This window comes from Palaemon carinicauda, chromosome 19, assembly GCF_036898095.1.
Source record: "Palaemon carinicauda isolate YSFRI2023 chromosome 19, ASM3689809v2, whole genome shotgun sequence".
In the NCBI taxonomy this organism is placed as follows: Eukaryota; Metazoa; Arthropoda; class Malacostraca; order Decapoda; family Palaemonidae; genus Palaemon; species Palaemon carinicauda.
This window is the reverse complement of record NC_090743.1, coordinates 108,967,712-108,987,346: the sequence shown is the minus strand read 5'-3', so window position 1 is coordinate 108,987,346 and position 19,635 is coordinate 108,967,712. Positions and strand designations below refer to the sequence as shown.

At 41.2% G+C, this 19,635-nt stretch overlaps 1 protein-coding gene across 1 annotated transcript in view; it reads left to right on the top strand.

Annotated features, from left to right (window-relative positions):
* The window catches only part of LOC137658714 (TBC domain-containing protein kinase-like protein), a 128,167-nt gene that overhangs the window by 89,168 nt on the left and 19,364 nt on the right, over nt 1-19,635 (top strand). Inside the window, exons 12-17 of the mRNA XM_068393711.1 lie at nt 358-519; nt 755-932; nt 1,255-1,461; nt 3,207-3,368; nt 8,578-8,729; nt 19,048-19,193. Coding sequence (XP_068249812.1) covers nt 358-519; nt 755-932; nt 1,255-1,461; nt 3,207-3,368; nt 8,578-8,729; nt 19,048-19,193 — 1,007 coding nt within the window. The remainder of the gene's footprint in view (nt 1-357; nt 520-754; nt 933-1,254; nt 1,462-3,206; nt 3,369-8,577; nt 8,730-19,047; nt 19,194-19,635) is intronic.

Genomic DNA, 19,635 nt, shown 5'->3' with positions numbered 1-19,635 from the left:
GCTCATTACTTTTCATACTATATACACATGACATGTGGTTTGGCCTAGAAAACAAGCTTGTTGTATATTATTTGTACTTTTTTTCCTTCATAACAAAAAAAAATTGAAGTGCAGCACAGTATTGTTAATCAGGGCCTATTAATAGTTTTAACAGAAAGTCTGTGAAGATTATATATGAGTTGCAACTTAATATTTTTTTCGTTATGAAGGAAGAAAAGTACAAATAATCAAAATGAGAGTGCCAGATATGTACAGTAAATGTACTTATTCATGTAAGGTGTACACAATTTATAATAATAATTGTCTCAAATAACATATTAAACTGTCATATCACTGAATGATGCATGTTATTTCCAGGCTTATCCATTTAAAGCCGATAGCATTCTTAGAGAAGCTCGTAAAGATACTCCTCCATACTATCGAGCTTTGGTCTGGGCAGCACTGTTGCACGTGGATGGTGCAGTAGCAGAGGCTTATCAACAGATCGATAAAGAAACTCCTACTACCACAGATAGACAAGTAAGATAATCATAATCTGCATATGCATTTTTTAATGCAAATTATGAAGATACTCATAAAATAACTTTTTGCATTATTCATACTTTGTAGTAGGTTAGTGTCTATTAATTACAATAGTAACTAATATACTGTATAAAGGTTAAGCTCCATAGTAAATAATGATGGTTTTTCATTCATTAGTTTTCTTGGTGATTCACTTTTATTGGTACCTGTAGCATTGTTTTTACAATTCCAGATAGAAGTAGACATTCCTCGATGCCACCAATATGATGAGCTTCTGTCTTCACCTCAGGGTCATGAAAAATTTACCCGAGTTTTAAAAGCTTGGGTTGTATCTCATTCTCATTTAGTGTATTGGCAAGGCCTGGATTCTTTATGTGCTCCATTTTTGTACCTCAATTTCAACAATGAAGGTTAGTGTTATGCATACTTTTTATCATACGGGATTGCAAAATGACTCTTAATTCACTGTACTTACAATGCAAATAGTAATGCTGTATACATTATACTACTCTATTACTATTTTGCAAGAATTATCCTGGTATTTATATTATTACTGTATGTAGTCTGAGACAAAATTGTTTCTAGAGAAATTTATTGTATTATAATTGTGTTTATACTATTCCTCATTTAGGTGTGAAAAAAAATTAATACAATTAACCTTTTGAGTACAATTTTGAAAAGTAATCTGTTGTTTTGCAGGACTAATAATTTGGATATTTTCTTTCCCTTCAGCTTTAGCTTTCTCCTGCCTTTCAAGGTTCATTGACAAATATCTACACAAGTTCTTCCTTCGAGATAACAGTGCCGTCATTCAAGAGTACCTAGCAAAATTTTCCCATATGATTGCATTCCATGATCCACAGCTTTTCAACCATTTGGATGAAATTTGTTTTATTCCAGAACTATATGCCATTCCTTGGTTTTTGACAATGTATACACGTAAGTAGAATTTTGGTTGTGTTGGATATATTTTGGTGATTTACAATTTATCTTTATCTTTTTTTTGTTTCTACACGTATACAAACAATTTGTCCTTTAAGATAGGGAAATGTCTTCAATGGAACTGAAACACCCGTTGAATTAATTAAAAGAGGTAGGTAACAACAGGTGGTGCGCTCATGTGAATAGTCCTGCCTACCTGCCTGTTGAAGACTTTCACTTTTGTCTTCGGCCACAATTGGTACGAAATACTGTTGTGTTCTATCCAAGGCTGTTTAAATCTTTTTTTTAAATATTGTACGTTCAATAAGTTTAATTGGTGATTTGGCTTCATGTATAATGATGGAAAGAAGCAGGATTGCAAGCGTATATAGAACACATCTCTGGTTTATGATAAACCGAGGATAGATCTAATCACTACTTAGGGGAATAATTGTGATAAATACTGTATCCCCTTTGTTACTGAGTGTAGATTGTGGCCTCCAATAGTCGGGCATTTGCGTTGAGTGAGAAGGCTAAGTCTTCCTTTGTTTTCTTTGTGGTAAGCCCATGAATTGCCAAAGAGACTGTTAGCACTTTCTTTTCAAGTTATCCATCTGATGAAGCTTCTGTGGATATGCCCATGGCTTAGAGTCGGTGAGTGTGCTTCAGGAGTGGGAAGAACTTGGATCTACATTGGGGAATTTTCAGGTTTTGTGTAGTGGGAGGCAATCACTGCACTCCAGTGTCTGTTGGAAGCCAAGGAACATGATCTGCTTCTTGCTTTATGAGACAATCCATAGAGCATACACCTCAACAACTGAGAGGGTTAAGTTGCCAGCCAGAACCAGGATTCATGAAGTGGGATATAACCCCCACTCTAACCTTTAAGAGGAATCTTGCAGTCGGCCAGGGGTTGAAGGGTGGTGTTTGGAAACGCCAGTTAACTTTCATGGCTTGCTACCTACAAGAGTATACCCACAAGTCCTTCGACACTTGTTCTTGATCCTGTAATGGCTGCTCAAGTAGTTGTTAAGCCAGTGGCTCTTGCATGGGACAGGAAGCATCTTGTCTATGGTAACTTGTAGAAGGAAGGCAGAATGACCGGTTCCTCTCCTTCATCTTTCTTTCCCATCTCTTGGGGATGAAGTGGTCATACCATTACTTGCTAGATCTTACTGGATGCTGGTAAGCTACACTTCTGAGCCCCATTCTTTAGAATCTCCCCCCCCCTCAACTCCTCCCTGGATGAGGGAGAGGATAGGGGAGTATATACCAACCCATGAATCATATTATGCCAGGTATATTTATTCCGGAGTGTACAGTACTTCCCTTTGATTCCTCCTTTGATTACATAGCAATCCTCTTTTATAGGCCAGTACCTATCAGCCTATTCATCCATATGATGGAAAGAAAGGGGGTTTGCTATAGTCATCTCCTTTGCTCCCTTACAGGACCATGTATACTGACATTTATAGGGAAGAAAAAGAACCAACTAGTATGGTTCTAGGTCTAGGAGGTCTTCTGACCCACCGATTAATGAGTTTCCCTATTTTAAAAGACAAAAGGTTTTTATATACAGAGGAACAAACAACAAATTTTAACAGTTGCTGAAGACATTTCCTTGTTTTACAGAACTCATGTTTGTATAGTAGGAAAAAATAAAAAATTACTTTTAATTTTTTTTTTGCCAATGTATATTATGAAAATTTCATTTTTCATTAAGAAAAATATCTAATTAATGATTTTTTTTTTATTCTAAACAGATGTATTTCCACTTCACAAAATATTTCTTTTGTGGGACACCCTACTCCTTGGTGAAGCCTCCCTTCCATTGTGCATAGGAGTTTCTCTTTTACGACAGTTGAAAGACAGGCTGTTGAAATTTGGCTTCAACGAGTGTATTTTGTTATTTTCAGATATGCCAGGTAACTGCCTTCCTTTTTATTTTAATTGCTCTCTGACTGAAATATGTTTAGAAGGTCTTTATTATAGCATTGTTTTTTAATATCAAACAATATTTAATCCGATGTTCATTTATACAGTATATGTTTGTGAACAATACCTCATAGGGCTACAATCCAGCATGGTACTTTAAATTGGCCAGTTCTGCAAAGCTATATGCAATTATTAAGTGAATTACCACTCCTGTTCATGAAAATAAGAACTGACCTGCTCAGAAGTCTAATTATACAAGAACTAATATTCCACATTTCTCTTTAAGTGGAGTACATAAAAAGAAAAATTACGCAGGTTAGAAGGTAAATAAATCACAAGATTCTAAAATATTAAAAAGACTTCATAGATTTCAATTATAAAAGTTTGTTTTACATCTCAAGTGTGATTCTGAATAATTTCTTTGAACACTTTTAATATGTATGATGATAAGTACAGAAATATCTGCGCAATTGGGTTGATTTATATATTGACTGTTTGTGTTGCAAGCATTATATGTTAGTAACCCATCAGTCTTTATCAACCATTATTTAACAAAATTATTTAATCCCCAACATTTTGAAAGAAATTTCTAAGGAAACTTGTAAATCCACAAAGTTTGTTGGGAAACTAGATACTACAAATACAGTATAAGAATAGACTTCTTTAAATATCTGTTGGGTCTTAGAAGGCTATTTGACATAATTCTTGAACGAATACACTATGCTGGATTATCAGCAATATTTAGTTTTGCTTACCTCAGGCCTATTCGATATATTTTTATTCTGCTAACTGAATAAGTTGTGGTTTAGAAAAGGAAAGAGAGAGGATTTTCTTCCATTTATTTTAATATTCAGTTCTGCTCATTAATAGCAGTACTGTAGTACCTCACTTTACGTGTTTAATTTGTTTGAGGAGCAAGCTCATAATCTAAAATAATTTTTTTTAAGAAATAAAGGAAATTCACTCTATGTACACCACAAGTCCACATATACTGTATACTCATTTTAAAAGATTTGCACTGGAAATCAATAGACAAATTATAACACCTAACATCAGAAATAGATATAAATTAATCATTCTTAATAAAAAAAAAAATATTGACATCAGCTCAATCTTTACCTCTGAGGAGAGTTGTAATTGGTATGTGGAAGACGAGAGAGGAAGAGGGTATTACTTCTTGGAAGGAGAATCTCTCTACTTGAGCATTTCATGTAAAATATTTGGAGATGATTCTCCTGAATGGCATTCACCATCAGTAACTGAATCACCTAATTTACATTTTATGCACACTTGGTCATCTATTTTTTAATGCTCCTACATTTAACTTTGACAACTGCTTTTGCCTTTTCTTAAAAATGACTGCTTTTGCCTTTTCTTAAAAATGACTGCTTTTGCCTTTTCTTAAAAATGACTGCTTTGCCTTTTCTTAAAAATGACTGCTTTTGCCTTTTCTTAAAAATGACTGCTTTTGCCTTTTCTTAAAAAGGTCATGAAAATTGGATAAAAATCACAAACATCATGAAGACTGTGTACGGCTTATTGGGACTGTGTGACTGATTTCGGGCTAGTGTCGTTAATATTTATCCACTAAACATGTGAATGCTGAGGGAAATTTTTGCTCGCAGACCAATACAATGCTTGTAAATTAATATGAAATTTTATACTTGTAAATCAATTTGCTCGTGTTCAGACACTCGTAAACTGAGGCACTACTATGAATAGTGAATGATAAAGGAGTGGATAATAGAATTGAATTCATGATAAAAAGAAAGAGCTTTGGAAAAAGTTTACATTACATGTTTGATACTCCATCCATATACCAAAGGCACTTCCCCCAATTTTGGGGGGTAGCCGACATCAACAAGAACAAAACAAAAAAGGGGACCTCTACTCTCTACGTTCCTCCAGCCTAATCAGGGACTCAGCCGAGTTCAGCTGGTACTGCTAGGGTGTTAATGCCCAACCTCCCACATTTCCACCACAGATGAAGCTTCATACTGCTGAGTCCCCTACTGCTGCTACCTTCTCGGTCATCTAAGGCACCGGAGGAAGCAGCAGGGCCTACCGGAACTGCGTCACAATCGCTCGCCATTCATTCCTATTTCTAGCACGCTCTCTTGCCTCTCTCACATCTATCCTCCTATCACCCAGAGCTTTCTTCACACCATCCATCCACCCAAACCTTGGCCTTCCTCTTGTACTTCTCCCATCAACTCTTGCATTCATCACCTTCTTTAGCAGACAGCCATTTTCCATTCTCTCAACATGGCCAAACCACCTCAACACATTCATATCCACTCTAGCCGCTAACTCATTTCTTACACCCGTTCTCACCCTCACCACTTCGTTCCTAACCCTATCTACTCGAGATACACCAGCCATACTCCTCAGACACTTCATCTCAAACACATTCAATTTCTGTCTCTCCATCACTTTCATTCCCCACAACTCCCATCCATACATCACAGTTGGTACAATCACTTTCTCATATAGAACTCTCTTTACATTCATGCCCAACCCTCTATTTTTTACTACTCCCTTAACTGCCCCCAACACTTTGCAATCTTCATTCACTCTCTGACGTACATCTGCTTCCACTCCACCATTTGCTGCAACAACAGACCCCAAGTACTTAAACTGATCCACCTCCTCAAGTAACTCTCCATTCAACATGACATTCAACCTTGCACCACCTTCCCTTCTCGTACATCTCATAACCTTACTCTTACCCACATTAACTCTCAACTTCCTTCTCTCACACACCCTTCCAAATTCTGTCACTAGTCGGTCAAGCTTCTCTTCTGTGTCTGCTACCAGTACAGTATCATCCGCAAACAACAACTGATTTACCTCCCATTCATGATCATTCTCGCCTACCAGTTTTAATCCTCGTCCAAGCACTCGAGCATTCACCTCTCTCACCACTCCATCAACATACAAGTTAAACAACCACGGCGACATCACACATCCCTGTCTCAGCCCCACTCTCACCGGAAACCAATCGCTCACTTCATTTCCTATTCTAACACATGCTTTACTACCTTTGTAGAAACTTTTCACTGCTTGCAACAACCTTCCACCAACTTTGATACTAGGTTGGATATAAATTAGAAAGATAGGAAGAAAAAGTGAATAAGTGTAATAAAATAAAGGTGATGTAGATGATTTATCACCAGGATTTACTTTAACACTTAACTAATCCATTTAAGCATATCTGTACTGTATTGGGTCTTGTATATCAGTAGTAATAAATTTTATATTTACAGTATTTATAATGAATACAAAAATGAGAAAATAATGAAGTAAAGAACAAAAATCTCTAAAAATGGAATAAAGCAAATGTTATAAGATCCTGGGATATTTTATCTATTTCTTGTACCATATCCACTACAGGGATTTAATAGAAATACATTAATTTGGTTAATAAGGCAATGATTGACATAAATTGTTGGGATGATGTAAGAATAAAAAATAAGATTCCTTTTATCACTTGCTTCTCCTCCTCATCTTATTGGAAACACACTGCATTTTCGTCACTATTAAAATTTTTGGATTGCGTAATTTTTGAAGTTGAAGCTATCCTCAAAACACTAAAGAGATGGAAAGCCCCTGGATACGATGGAATAACTGCCGAGATGATACTGGCGAAAAATGAAGTGACTCCCAGAGTACTTACAAGATTATTTTGTAAAATGTGGCATGAAGAGGTAAAACCTTTTGAATGGGAGTTAGGAGTTTTGGTGAAAATGGCAAAAAAAGGAGACCTGACTGATTGCAATAATTACAGAGGCATAACACTTACTTATTCTAAAAAGACTGGAGAGAAAGATTGATGAAAAGCTGAGAGATGAAGTAGCAGGATTTAGAAAAGGTAGAAGTTACACTGAACAAATTTTCATTTTGAGACATGGTGTACAGCAATGCGTAGAATATAGAAATCCACTTTTGATGGCATTTGTGGACTATGAAAAAGCCTTTGATAGTGTGTACCGGCCAATTTGATGGAGAGTCCTGGGTTATTATGGAATTCCTCTTGAATCTGTAAATTTGATTGTCTGTTCATGAGCATAGCAAGTACAAAGTTAATGTTAATGGAGCGTTATCAATTGAATTTCCAGTGAACAGCGGATTACTCCAAGGGAATGTGTTGTAACCTATGTTGTTTATCCTCCTCATGGATTTTGTAATGCGTAGAACAGTTGGAGATGGTGGAGAAGGATTGGACTGGATTTGTGATGGGAATTTAGCAGACCTAGAGTATGCTGATGATGCTGTCCTTGTCAGCAGAACACCACAAGATTTGCAATGCTTGCTTACCAGAATTCATGAAATATCACACGAGGTTGGGCTGAAGATAAATAGAAAAAAGACAAAGATGATGAGAATGGAGTATGCAATGGTAGATGAAATATCATTCGAAAGAGAAAGCATTAATAAGGTAGAATCTTTTAAGTATTTAGGAACTATGATCTCCGATACAGGGTCTTTAGAATTAGAGTTTAGTGAAAGATTGAAAAAAAACAAATCAGATAATGGCTTGGTTAAGTAAAATTTGGAAATCAAATCACCTCAAATTACATATAAAAATTAGGCTATATATCAGTTTAGTGAGATCGGTGTTAGTCTATAGACATGAGTCTTGGTATGACAATGGAACAATCTCCAATAGATTTAGAAGATTTGAGAACAAAATCCTCAAAAGGATATTGAGAGCTATATGGTAGAACAGGATTAGAAATGAAACTATAAGAGAGATTACTCGAGTGTCATGTTTGGAAGAGATAATGATGAGTGGTAGACAGAGATGGTTTGAGCATGCTCTTCGCACTCCCCAAGAGATATTAGTTCACCAAACGTTCAGCTGGGATCCATAAGGCACTAGAAGAGTTGGAAGACTTTGACATACATGGCTGAGGACTATGAAACGCAAAGTAGATGATGAATGGAGAAGTATTTAATTAAAAGCTAAAGGTAGAGACGACTGGCGAAATCTAACCAAGGCCCTTTGCGTCAATAGGCATAGATGATGATGATGAATTTTTTATACTTATTCTTGTCGAATGAACATTGAACAAATGAAAAATCAGAAATTGAACCATTATATTCTCTTGAACCATTTGAGATATTTTTTAAAAACTTGAAATTAATAGTACTTCCTGTGTACATTGTTAATTTTTAAGAAATTATGTTTCATCACAGACATAGACATGGAGCGTGTGGTGAAAGAATCAGTACAGGTCTTCTGCTCAACTCCACAATCTGTCACATATCGACAACATGAACGTCCTCCTCCAGATCCTTCAAAACAATTGTCTCCATCGCCACACACAACGCAAGCAAGCCAAGATCTGGTAATTATTATATTTTCTGGGTATTTTTTTTATATCATTTACAGATTTCAATAGAATTATTTTTCTTTTCACCAACAGCAATTGCATTTGAAGCATTATGAATTCAGTTAGTAGATATTGAATTATAGGGAATAGAATATTGATAATGTCAAGCCATTCAAAAGCCTCAAAATTTGGACCACATTATTATTTTTAATAATGATCTTTATTTATCAGTGATGCACAGTGATTTTACAGTGTGCATAGTGTGGTCAGTTAGTTAAAAGTATTAAAGTAGTTTAAAGATGTTGCTGAGCCTAATAAGGTTCTTCGTGTCTGAACACTTGAAGATTAAGGAGAATGTATGAACAAACTAAAAAAAAAAAAAAAATAGAATTTTGATGATAAGATTTATAATCTTAAGTATAGTACTTACCTAATAGTCATCATGCTTTAATTATGAAAGCCAAAAGCTTTCCAACCTCAAAAAAAAAAAAAAAAAAAAAAAAATTCTATCCCTCTTCCATGATGTTTAGTATACCCACTGGACGAACTCAACACAGACTTATTATCCCGAAGAACTTTTTATATTTGGAATCATCGTAGACATGCACTATCCTAAGAAATCACTTGAAATCACTAAAAGTGTGAAGGTGGGAGGGAATTCAATAACTAACAGGTACAGTAAGTATTTAAGTAATAAATTTTAATATCAAATATAAATCTAAGTGAATTTTACCTGGTAGTAAATTACATGATGTGACATCAAATCACATATTCTATGGTCTTTGCGCGACAAAATTGTTGTGCGCCCTCTCCTTTTATTTATGTGACAGATCAATAGTCAGTCTTCCATCAGCCTCATCATTGAATAATTTAGAATGTTATTGATGGTACCTGATGTATGGTATACTGTAGTGTCCTGAGGGGGCATGACCCTAGGTTATATCCAGATTAAATTTACTAAAGTCTTGTGGAATAGGCATCTAACAGAACATAATTTGAAGGGATCACACAGACAGGCTTTGATTTCTTATAGGAAAATTTCTCTGTTCTCTCAATCGTCTTCTCTCGGTAATGAATATGGTACAAGGGGTAATGATAGGCTCTCTGGTTTTTGAGAGCAGGCAGGACGACCAATTACTTTTAATAGATTTAGGGCTCATGATATTCTCATGTATTAATGCCTTCAGTAACCATATTTCTGGTTACCAAATGCAGTACAAAAATTGGGATAGAATAACTGATCAGGAGCTTCAATATATTATCCTTCCCTTGGCTTATGTGTCTGCACCAAGCTCTTGCTTTCAGCATGTATACATAATCATCAAAGGTGTACTTACAGCTTAATGATGCAACAGATTAATTTAACAACATATGTATGGTAATTAAATCTTGTTTAGTGCCTAAGATGTGTTGGCTCTAAGTCAATAGTAATGCATGGGATACCTTAGGTATTTTTATATGATTAACATACAAACATGATAGGTGAAAAACATACCGTTTTCTCTCATTTTATTTGTGAAAACTGCATGATGGTTTTCTATGGAGTTGTGATAAAACACTAAAGGAAAGTTTTTAGGTTTATGGAAATTAAGGCACATACAATTACTAAGCCTTCCATAATCACTAACACACCACAGTTACTATACCGACACTCAATTAGAGTGAGCAAGCTGGGTTTATTCCTGGCATTCCATGCAACTTTTTTTCTCTGGTATATTTATCAGTATTTATACCTTAGAAATGGTGCTATAAGGAGCATTTCACGGAGCGACACAGGTTCCTCGCCCAGAAATAGATTTTTCCTTTGTCAAAATCCCTTTTATAAGTTAAGATTTATGAATTTAATTTGAATGATTAAATTTCAAATTATATTTGTTCCAACACAGAGACTTACCTCGAACTACTTTCTTAGGAGTTACCTGGAATCTCCTCTCAACCGACCAGAGTTTTGTGTAGTCTACCCTACTTCCGTTTTCTGTGGGGACTAACCCAGGCGTAAGGAGAACGTGCCCTGAGGGTAGTCCTGAGCTAGGTCTGCGTTAGCTTGGGTCTCGCTCGTCAGTAAGTTCTCTGGTCGCGTCGTGATACCATCACGCCGCTCTCCATTCTCTTGCGACCCTTTGTGTCCCGACTCGTGTGTCCCACGTGGTTACCGCGTGGTATCTCTGTGCTCTCCCTTGTGTTCTCGCGTGTTCACTTATTTCCCTTGTGTTTCCCAAGTGATTTCCTTATTCATTCCCTTCGTGCCTGTGTCTTGTGGTTGTGTTGTGATGGAGCAGACCCGCCGTTGTCCTGGGCCTAGAGCCGGGAAGTCGTGTGGAGCGTTCCTTTCCAAGCCGGAGGTGGACCCGCATTCCCTTTGCTCTTCCTGTAGAGGCAGAGTGTGTTCGCCGACGGATACGTGCTCGGAGTGTGTTAGCTGGAATGAAATCCAGTGGGTGCGTTATAGCACAAAGAAGAAGAAATCATCTAAACGATCTCCCAGGAAGTCAAGCATCTCTTCGCCATTACCGTCACCAGGTGGACGGTCTGATGGGACTTCTGTCTCTTCTTCCCCTACCCAGGGTAGGGGACGAGGTAAGTCCGTTGTGGGGAAAGTGCCGAGGGCACTTCCCCAAGAGTCTAATTTACATGATGTGGGGGTTGTTGGGCCATCACATGCTAGTGTAGGGCCTGATAGTGCTGTGTCTTGGGGTCTTTGAGACTCTGCCCTTATGATTGGGGGGCACGTCTCCTCCGATGACCCCATGTGGAGTAACACTGTGCCTGTCTCTTCGCCCGCATCTTGGGCCTGTGTTTCAGGTACCTCAACAGCTGATAGCGTCCAGGAGAGGTTAGACTCGACGGTAGGGGAGCCCTTCGGGTGGAAGCTCCCGAAAACGCCAGGTAGGTCCCCGTTACGGATGGAAGATGGCCTAGATACCTGGTTCCCCAGCGTAGTGCGACCGACCTCCTTTCCAGCTCCTCTGACGGCGGTTGCGGACTCGTTTTTACAACCCTCGACCTCTGGAACTCAACAGATCGCGAAGACCTCTGTGGCCCCCGCTCCCGTCCGTCGGTCGGGTTATGCAGTATCGTCGGGATCATCGGAGGGCGGCTCTTAGGTCTCTTCAGAGGGTGAAGCGAGGAGGTGGCGCCGGCGGCGGAGGGAGAGGTCCAGGAGCAGGCGGTCCCGCTCAAGGTATAGTAGAAGACGATCCAGGTCACCGAGGAAGAAGTACAGGAAGAGTAGGTCCCCCAATGGTGAATGGGTCTTCGTTCCCCGCAGGATCGAGTTTCAGCGTTCTCCAAGCCGCCGGTCCAGAGATTATTCTCCACGAAGGCCCTCGACCAGCCACAAGTATGACCCTCGCAAGGAGAGCGAGAAGGCCTCTTCAGGTAGGCGTAAGACCGCGAAGCTTCCGGCTCAACCCGCCCAACGGGGGGAGCCGTGCTTTCGGACGGGCAGCCTGGTCGGGTCAGCACAGCTGACTCGGCCCTTGGACTCACAGGAACGGCTTCCTCTGTCGGGCCAGCCCACGGAAACCGCGACCTCGTCCTCCAAAGACATTTAACGGACGGTAGTCCTCGCCGACACGGCGATTCCCGTCCCGACGCCCGGGCCTAGTGCGGAGGTTTCCGTCGGAGCAGACCGCTACCACCGCAGGGAGGTGCTCGTTGAGCCGGAGCCACGACGCCCGTTGGGAGTGCCTGTTGACCCGGCACCTCGGAATCAGGCAGAGGGTGTTGCTGATGACAGGGAAGGTTCCCCAACCGAGGACTCGGCATATCGTAGGGTGATAGGCCTGATACGCAGACATCACCGAATTGAAGAACCTGTTCCAGCCGACAAGGACTCCTGGCGGTCCAGCCTAAGTCGGCTGATGGAGGCCCCCGTGCAGCAGAAAACCTCCCTGGCGCTGCCTGTGGCCAGGGATTTGGTCCTGGGCCGTGCCCACGTGGACAAGATTGTGGCGGGCAATGCCGAGGCCCCCAAGTCACAGAGCTCCTCAAAGTTACTACAGGGACTCAGGTCCCAGAGTAAGTTTTATGTCCCAGAAGGGCAGCGACTGGGAGCCTGCAAAATAGAATCTTCCCTGGAAGTATTGAGCCAGGGTGCCCCAAAAGACAGAGCCGCATCAGCCCTGATTTGTTTTTCGCAGTCGGAGGCTGCAATGATGGAAGAAATGTCCAAAGATTTGGTACACGTCGCCTCCTGGTTGGACTGGTGGGCCTCCACTCTGGTAGGTGTGCAAGCCACCTACGACTTGACAGACCCGGCGCAACAAGACCTCCTGAAGGAACTTATCATCTCCGGGGGAAAGACCTTGAAATTCTTGACTTATAAGTCTCTTGCCCTGTCAGCTAACTGGGTACTTCGGAAAAGGGATACCATTTTGGACAAGCTTTCCCGGAAGATCCCTGACAGAGAAGCAAGGGCTTTGAGGAGCCTACCTGTGTGGGGTGACTCCCTGTTTCCGTTGAAACAGCTGGAGGAGCTAATGGAAAAGGTCTCAAAAAGGAAGGATTTGAGCACACCCAGACCTCAACCCGTGAGGAGACCTGCCCACAAGAGGTCAACGTCGAATGGACCCTCTACTTCTCATGCCTCTCCTAGCCTGACGAGGAGAGACGCCCCATCTTCCTCTTGGGCTCAACCACCACAGCCCCCCCGTAGAGGAGCCCCAGCAGCGTCTGCCTCTTTTAGGACGGCATATTCAGCGTCCAGGAGAGGGCGTTCAGGCCGCTCCTCCAGGAGGAGATAGAGTGGGAGGCCCCCTACTCCTGCCCAAGCCTCAGGTTGGGGGATGCCTCAGACAATATTGGCAAGCATGGAGGGCTCACGGTGCGGAGCCCTGGACAGTATCCGTACTGAAAGAAGGGTACAGACTCCCGTTCTTAACGGAACCTCCACCTTTGATTCCAGCCAGCCTGGCGGAGTGGCTGGCACCCAAGGACCTATTGAAGAGGGCACCCCTTCAGGAGGAAGTGTCCACTATGTTGGAGAAAGGTGCAATGGAAGAGGTCCTACATCCGGGCCCAGGCTTCTACAGCCGACTTTTTCTGGTAGAAAAGGCGACAGGGGGATGGAGACCGGTGATAGACCTGTCAGCCCTCAACAAGTTTGTTTGCAAGACGGACTTCAAAATGGACACCCCGAAGTCGGTCTTGCAGTCCTTGAGGGAAAAGGACTACATGATGACCATAGACCTCAAGGACGCATACAGTGCTTTCAAATCCCGGTCCACCCCTCAAGCAGGAAGTTTCTCCGGGTGAGGTGGGGTGCCCAGATCCTATAGTTCAAGACTCTCTGCTTCGGTTTGTCAACAGCTCCCCAGGTATTCACGAGAGTCTTCACGAAAGTTTCGGTGTGGGCTCACGAGCGGGGTATTCGCCTCATTCGGTACCTGGACGACTGGTTGCTCCTTTCCTCCTCAGAGGGAGTTTTGAGGGAGCAAGGTGCAAGGCTGCTTCAATTCTGCAAGGATCTGGGTATCACGATCAACCGAGAAAAATCGAATCTGTCGCCCTCCACCAGGATGACCTACTTGGGGATGACACTGGACTCCCGACTAGTGAAGGCCTTTCCGTCAGAGGACCGGGTGAACAACCTGGAAGGGATCCTCCTGCCTTTCCTTTCGGGACAACCCAGGAGAGCCAAGGACTGGCAAAGGCTGATAGGACATCTAGTGTCGTTAGAGAAACTCGTTCCCCAAGGGAGGCTCAGGCTCAGGAGCATCCAATGGAACCTGAAGAGTTTCTGGAACCAAGTAGACTCGCCCCACAAGTTAATCCCCGTCCTGCCGGACACAATACCCTCCCTGGAGTGGTGGCAGTGTTGGTCGAATACTCTCAAGGGGATGCCCTTCTCAACCGAGCCTCCCGAGATGCTTCTGTTCACAGACGCCTCCAAAGAGGGGTGGGGAGCACATCTTCTCAAGGAGACGGCGAGAGGAACCTGGACGGACGAGGAGAAAGGGCGACACATCAACGTCCTGGAGTTGAAAGCAGTCCAAAAAGCTTGCCTGCAGTTCGTCGAACTTCTAAGGGGAAACACGGTGGCGTTGATGTGCGACAACGCCACAGTAGTCGCGTACATAAAGAAACACGGAGGTCTAAAGTCAAAGGAGTTGTGCGATCTCGCTCTGGAGATCCTGGATTGGGCAGAGTCGAACCAGATAGTGATTTCAGCAAGGTTCATTCCAGGCAAGAAGAACGTCCTAGCCGACGGTCTCAGCAGGATGGGACAAATAGTGGGAACAGAGTGGTCCCTCCTCCCAGAAGTAGCCAGACTCATCATTCAAAAATGGGGATCGCCGGTGATGGATCTCTTTGCAACCAGGCTGAACGCACAACTCCCCGTGTTTTGTTCTCCTGTCCCAGACCCAAAGGCGGCCTTGGAAGATGCCTTTCAGCACAAATGGGACAACCTCGACGTGTACGCTTTTCCGCCCTTCACATTGATCAGGCAAGTGCTAAACAGAGTAAGGGCGGCCCGAAACTTAAAGATGACTTTGGTAGCGCCCTGGTGGCCGGAGAGGGAGTGGTTCGCGGATCTAAAGGACCTGGCATGTCTTCCTCCGTGGCCTCTACCCGACAGGCCAGATCTTCTACAGCAGCCACACTTTCTAAGGTTCCACGACAATCCTCAGTCTCTACGCCTTCACGCCTGGAGACTATCGAGCGGCTCCTGAGGAAGGAAGGATATTCAACAGGAACTGCAGAAAAGATGTCACGTTATCTGAGACGGTCTTCAGCAGCAGTCTACCAAGCAAAATGGGCCACTTTTACGAAATGGTGTACCTCAAAGGACATCAAGCCTCTTAAAGCTTCGGTCCCAGATATCGCGGATTTTCTAGTGCATCTCAGAGACGAAGTGGGCATGTCAATTCCGGCTATCAAAGGGGTACGTGCAGCCTTGGGCCAAGTCTTCCTACTGAAGGGCATTGACCTGGGTGCCTCTAGGCACATTTCTATGCTCATCAGGAGCTTCGAACAAGCTTGCCCTCCTCAAACCTCCAGGGTGCCGCAGTGGGACTTGGCAAGGGTTTTGAAAATGTTAAGTGGACCCCCGTTCGAACCCCTGAAGGATATAGTAGACAGGGATCTCACTCTCAAGACGGTCTTCTTGTTGGCCTTGGCCTCTGCTAAGAGAGTAGGAGAGATCCATGGGCTGTCTTACGACATCTCTCATTCGAAGGGGTGGAAAGAAATCTCCCTCAAGTTCGTCCCTTCTTTCGTGGCAAAAACTCAGAATCCAGCGGTCTGGGATCCGAAGTTCGAGGGATTTTCAATGCCCGCCATTCTTAAGACAGGGAATCCAAAAGATTTGAAGTTGTGCCACGTCCGTGCCATTAGAAAGTACCTTGAGAGGACTGCACATCTCCGGCCTGGTATCAAAAATCTTTTCGTCTCCACGGGTGTTAAGAAGAAGCAGGTATCTAAGAATACCATCTCCTTTTGGTTGAGACAGGTTATTGTCAGAGCCTATAATGAAGAGGGACTGCCCCTGCCAGGTACTCCTAGGCCACATGACATTAGGGGTCTAAGCACGTCTTTAGCTTTTGAGAGGAACATGGCGGTGGGCCAGATCCTTCGAGCAGGCACCTGGTCGAATCAGTCGACCTTCACAGCACATTATCTCAAGGAATACTCGAGGAGATCTTTAGACGGTTTTTCTATTGGGACAGTCATCTCCGCGCTCCAAGCGATTTAACGGTGAAGCCCCAGGTACAATCGAGGATAACAAAACCAAGAGACACAGGTTCGTTCCTATTCACCCTAGTCCCCGTTTTCCTATCCCTGCTCGGAGATAACCACACATACAAACCAAAGAAGACACGTCTCTACAACTTCGTCACAGGACTCAGCATCATGGAATTTTTTGAAGGCTGAGTACTTAGACACTAACATGAGCTCTTTGTGTAGTTTGCCCTACCTTTCGTTTTCCGATATGTTATACAACCTAGTTCACATCTAGGTTACGAGACGTCCGCTTAGTTGGGTCTGAAGTTCAGGAAGACACTCCCACCTCCTAAAGTGTAAGTCTCCTAAGAAAGTAGTTCGAGGTAAGTCTCTGTGTTGGAACAAATCACAAATTTTAAGTAATTTTTATTTTTCCTAACATACTTACCGAGAACTACTTTCGGGTAATGGCCCTCCCTACCTTCCCCGAGTGCCTATCTGCCCTTGAAGAACCTTTTGTACCATCCTAGGAACTTACTGACGAGCGAGACCCAAGCTAACGCCGACCTAGCTCAGGACTACCCTCAGGGCACGTTCTCTTTACGCCTGGGTTAGTCCCCATAGAAAACGGAAGTAGGGTAGACTACACAAAACTCTGGTCGGTTGAGAGGAGATTCCAGGTAACTCCTAAGAAAGTAGTTCTCAGTAAGTATGTTAGGAAAAATACAAATTACTTAAAATTTGTGATTTTAATCATCTCTATCCATCACATAATCACCAACAGTAGTGTATAGTAGTCAGCCTAATTACTATTTATGTTACCATAACGGTGTAAAAGGTTCTAATGGAAAGTAATAACCAATGAAACTGAAGACTTTACCATAATTTACAATGAAAATCATAAGATAGAGGAAAAATTTTAATAGTAAGATAGAGGAAAAATGTTACCAATAACTCATTAGAGATGGCAGAGTATTATATTGTCATAGGAATGATAAGTATTACAATTGATAGTCTTCCATATGAAATTCTCCACATTTTCTATATACAATGAAAATATTAGTACTGTACTATGAATTCTACAGAAAGATTTAGGCCTTTATAAGCAAAAGGACATTTATTGGTATGTGCTCACATTTGATTGATAAAAGCTAAAATAGTTGTTAGCCTTCCAAACAGGCCTTTTCAGAAAGAAAGGACTGTAAGTGTGGGTGTTAGTTTATGAATTATAATTAAGAGTTAATACTGAGTAGCAGTGTAGACAAAGCATGAGTATGTTCACATACCAAGCCACAAATGAAAACAAAAATTAACTATGTGATTAAACTTTCCAAAACCTACGCCTTCAGAGCGTAACTTTTGTCCTCACATCGTATTCACTTTCATTGTCACTGTTAGTATCATGATCTGATCAGATTCATTGAAATGTATCTGTAGTGTATTGTTTATCATTTTCACGTGTACAAAATGAAAAACCAAAGGAATATCTTCAATCCTGTTAATAACTTTTGAAGTGTAAATGGTTAATTTCATATTATTCATTCATATTCTAGTTTAGTGACTGATCCTGCCCATAAACTTTATACTATAAGCCCAAGGGTTCCAACAGGGAAAATAGCCCAGTGAGGAAAGGAAATAAGGAAAAACTACAAGAGAAGTTTAAGAACAATAATAACATTAAAATAAATCTCATATATAAAATATAAAAACTTGAAAGTTTAAAATAAATCTCTCGTATATAGGATATAAAAACTTGAAAGTAACAAGAGGATAAAAACTTGAAAGTAACAAGAGGATAAAAACTTCAAAATAACAAGAGGAAGAGAAACAAGATAGAATAGTGTGCCCGAATGTACCCTCAAGCAAGATATCTCTAACCCAAGACAGTGGATGACCATGGTACAGAGGCTATGACACTACACAAGGCTAGAAAACAATGGTTTGATTTTGGAGTGTCCTCCTAGAAGAGCTGCTTACCATAGCTAAAGAGTCTCTTCTACCCTTAACAAGAAGAAAGTAGCCACTGAACAATTACAGTGCAGTAGTTAACCTCTTGAGAGAAGAAGAATTGTTTGGTAATTTCAGTGTTGTCAAGTGTATTAAGAAAGAGGAGAAAGTGTAAAGAATAGGCCAGACTATTCTGTGTATGTGTAGGCAAAAATGAAATGAGCCGTAACTAGAGAGAGTATCTCAACGGGTGGCTGGCGCCTTGGCCAACCTACTACCTATAATATTTACAAACTCATATTGCTGGACTAAAAATGCTAGATGTAATTACAGTACGGTATATTCAATAATGGTGTTTTCCCAATTTCTATTGATATTGTATGTTGGAATATCATATTTATATATTGTACTCAATTTATCTGTTTATAAGAAAGCTTTGACACCTTAAATCTCAGAAAAATTATAATGTACCGCATATGTAATTAAATAAGGTATTGTGATACTATTAACTGTATATCATTACTAATGAAGACAGTAGAAAGAGGTTTTGTTCTTTTTTAGTAAATTTATACTGTATGACAAAAATAGTTGTTTAAGCAAGTTTAACAAAGTCTGGAACAGGAATATGTAATATTCTATCTTTATTTTGGTGTAGGTTAATATTTTTTAACATGTTTATTATCATCATAAAATTCAAATAATGTTTTTCTTTTTTCATTAGCTAATGGAAGGTGTAAACCTCAGTGATCTGAAGAAAGAGAGGTGTCCTCGTATATGTGGTGCTGACGTATTAGAGCTTTTGGCTCACAAGAGAAGTCGCAGTGGTCGTGCCAAAGTTTTAGTTGTTGACGTGCGTTCTGCTGAGGAGTATCCTTTTACATGCTTGGGGAGACTTTTCATATACAAGAGCCTATGGAATTTGTAAGAAGCTGGGCAGCCTTTCTTATGATTTGTTTTATTTCTCTAGACATACAGTAGTCTCATTCAGGAATTATGAACTCAGTTCTCATTGATGTGCCCCCTGATAATTACATTTGGCAATTGAAGAGACCTAGAAGGTAGAATGTAACATTTTATTCAGCACAAACCTATTCAAGCTTCTCCCACAAATTAAAGGTAGGTCATTCCACTTGAAGGCGAAAAAGGATGGTGGTCAGGTAGCTCAGTTAGGTGTGTACCTTTGTCGACATTCCTTTAGTAAATCAAATCACTGTGTACACCTGTAGATGGTTAACAGCTCCCAGATATCCACAGACCCTTGGAATTGATGATTATTATGTCATAAATAAATATAACCAATTTTCATTGA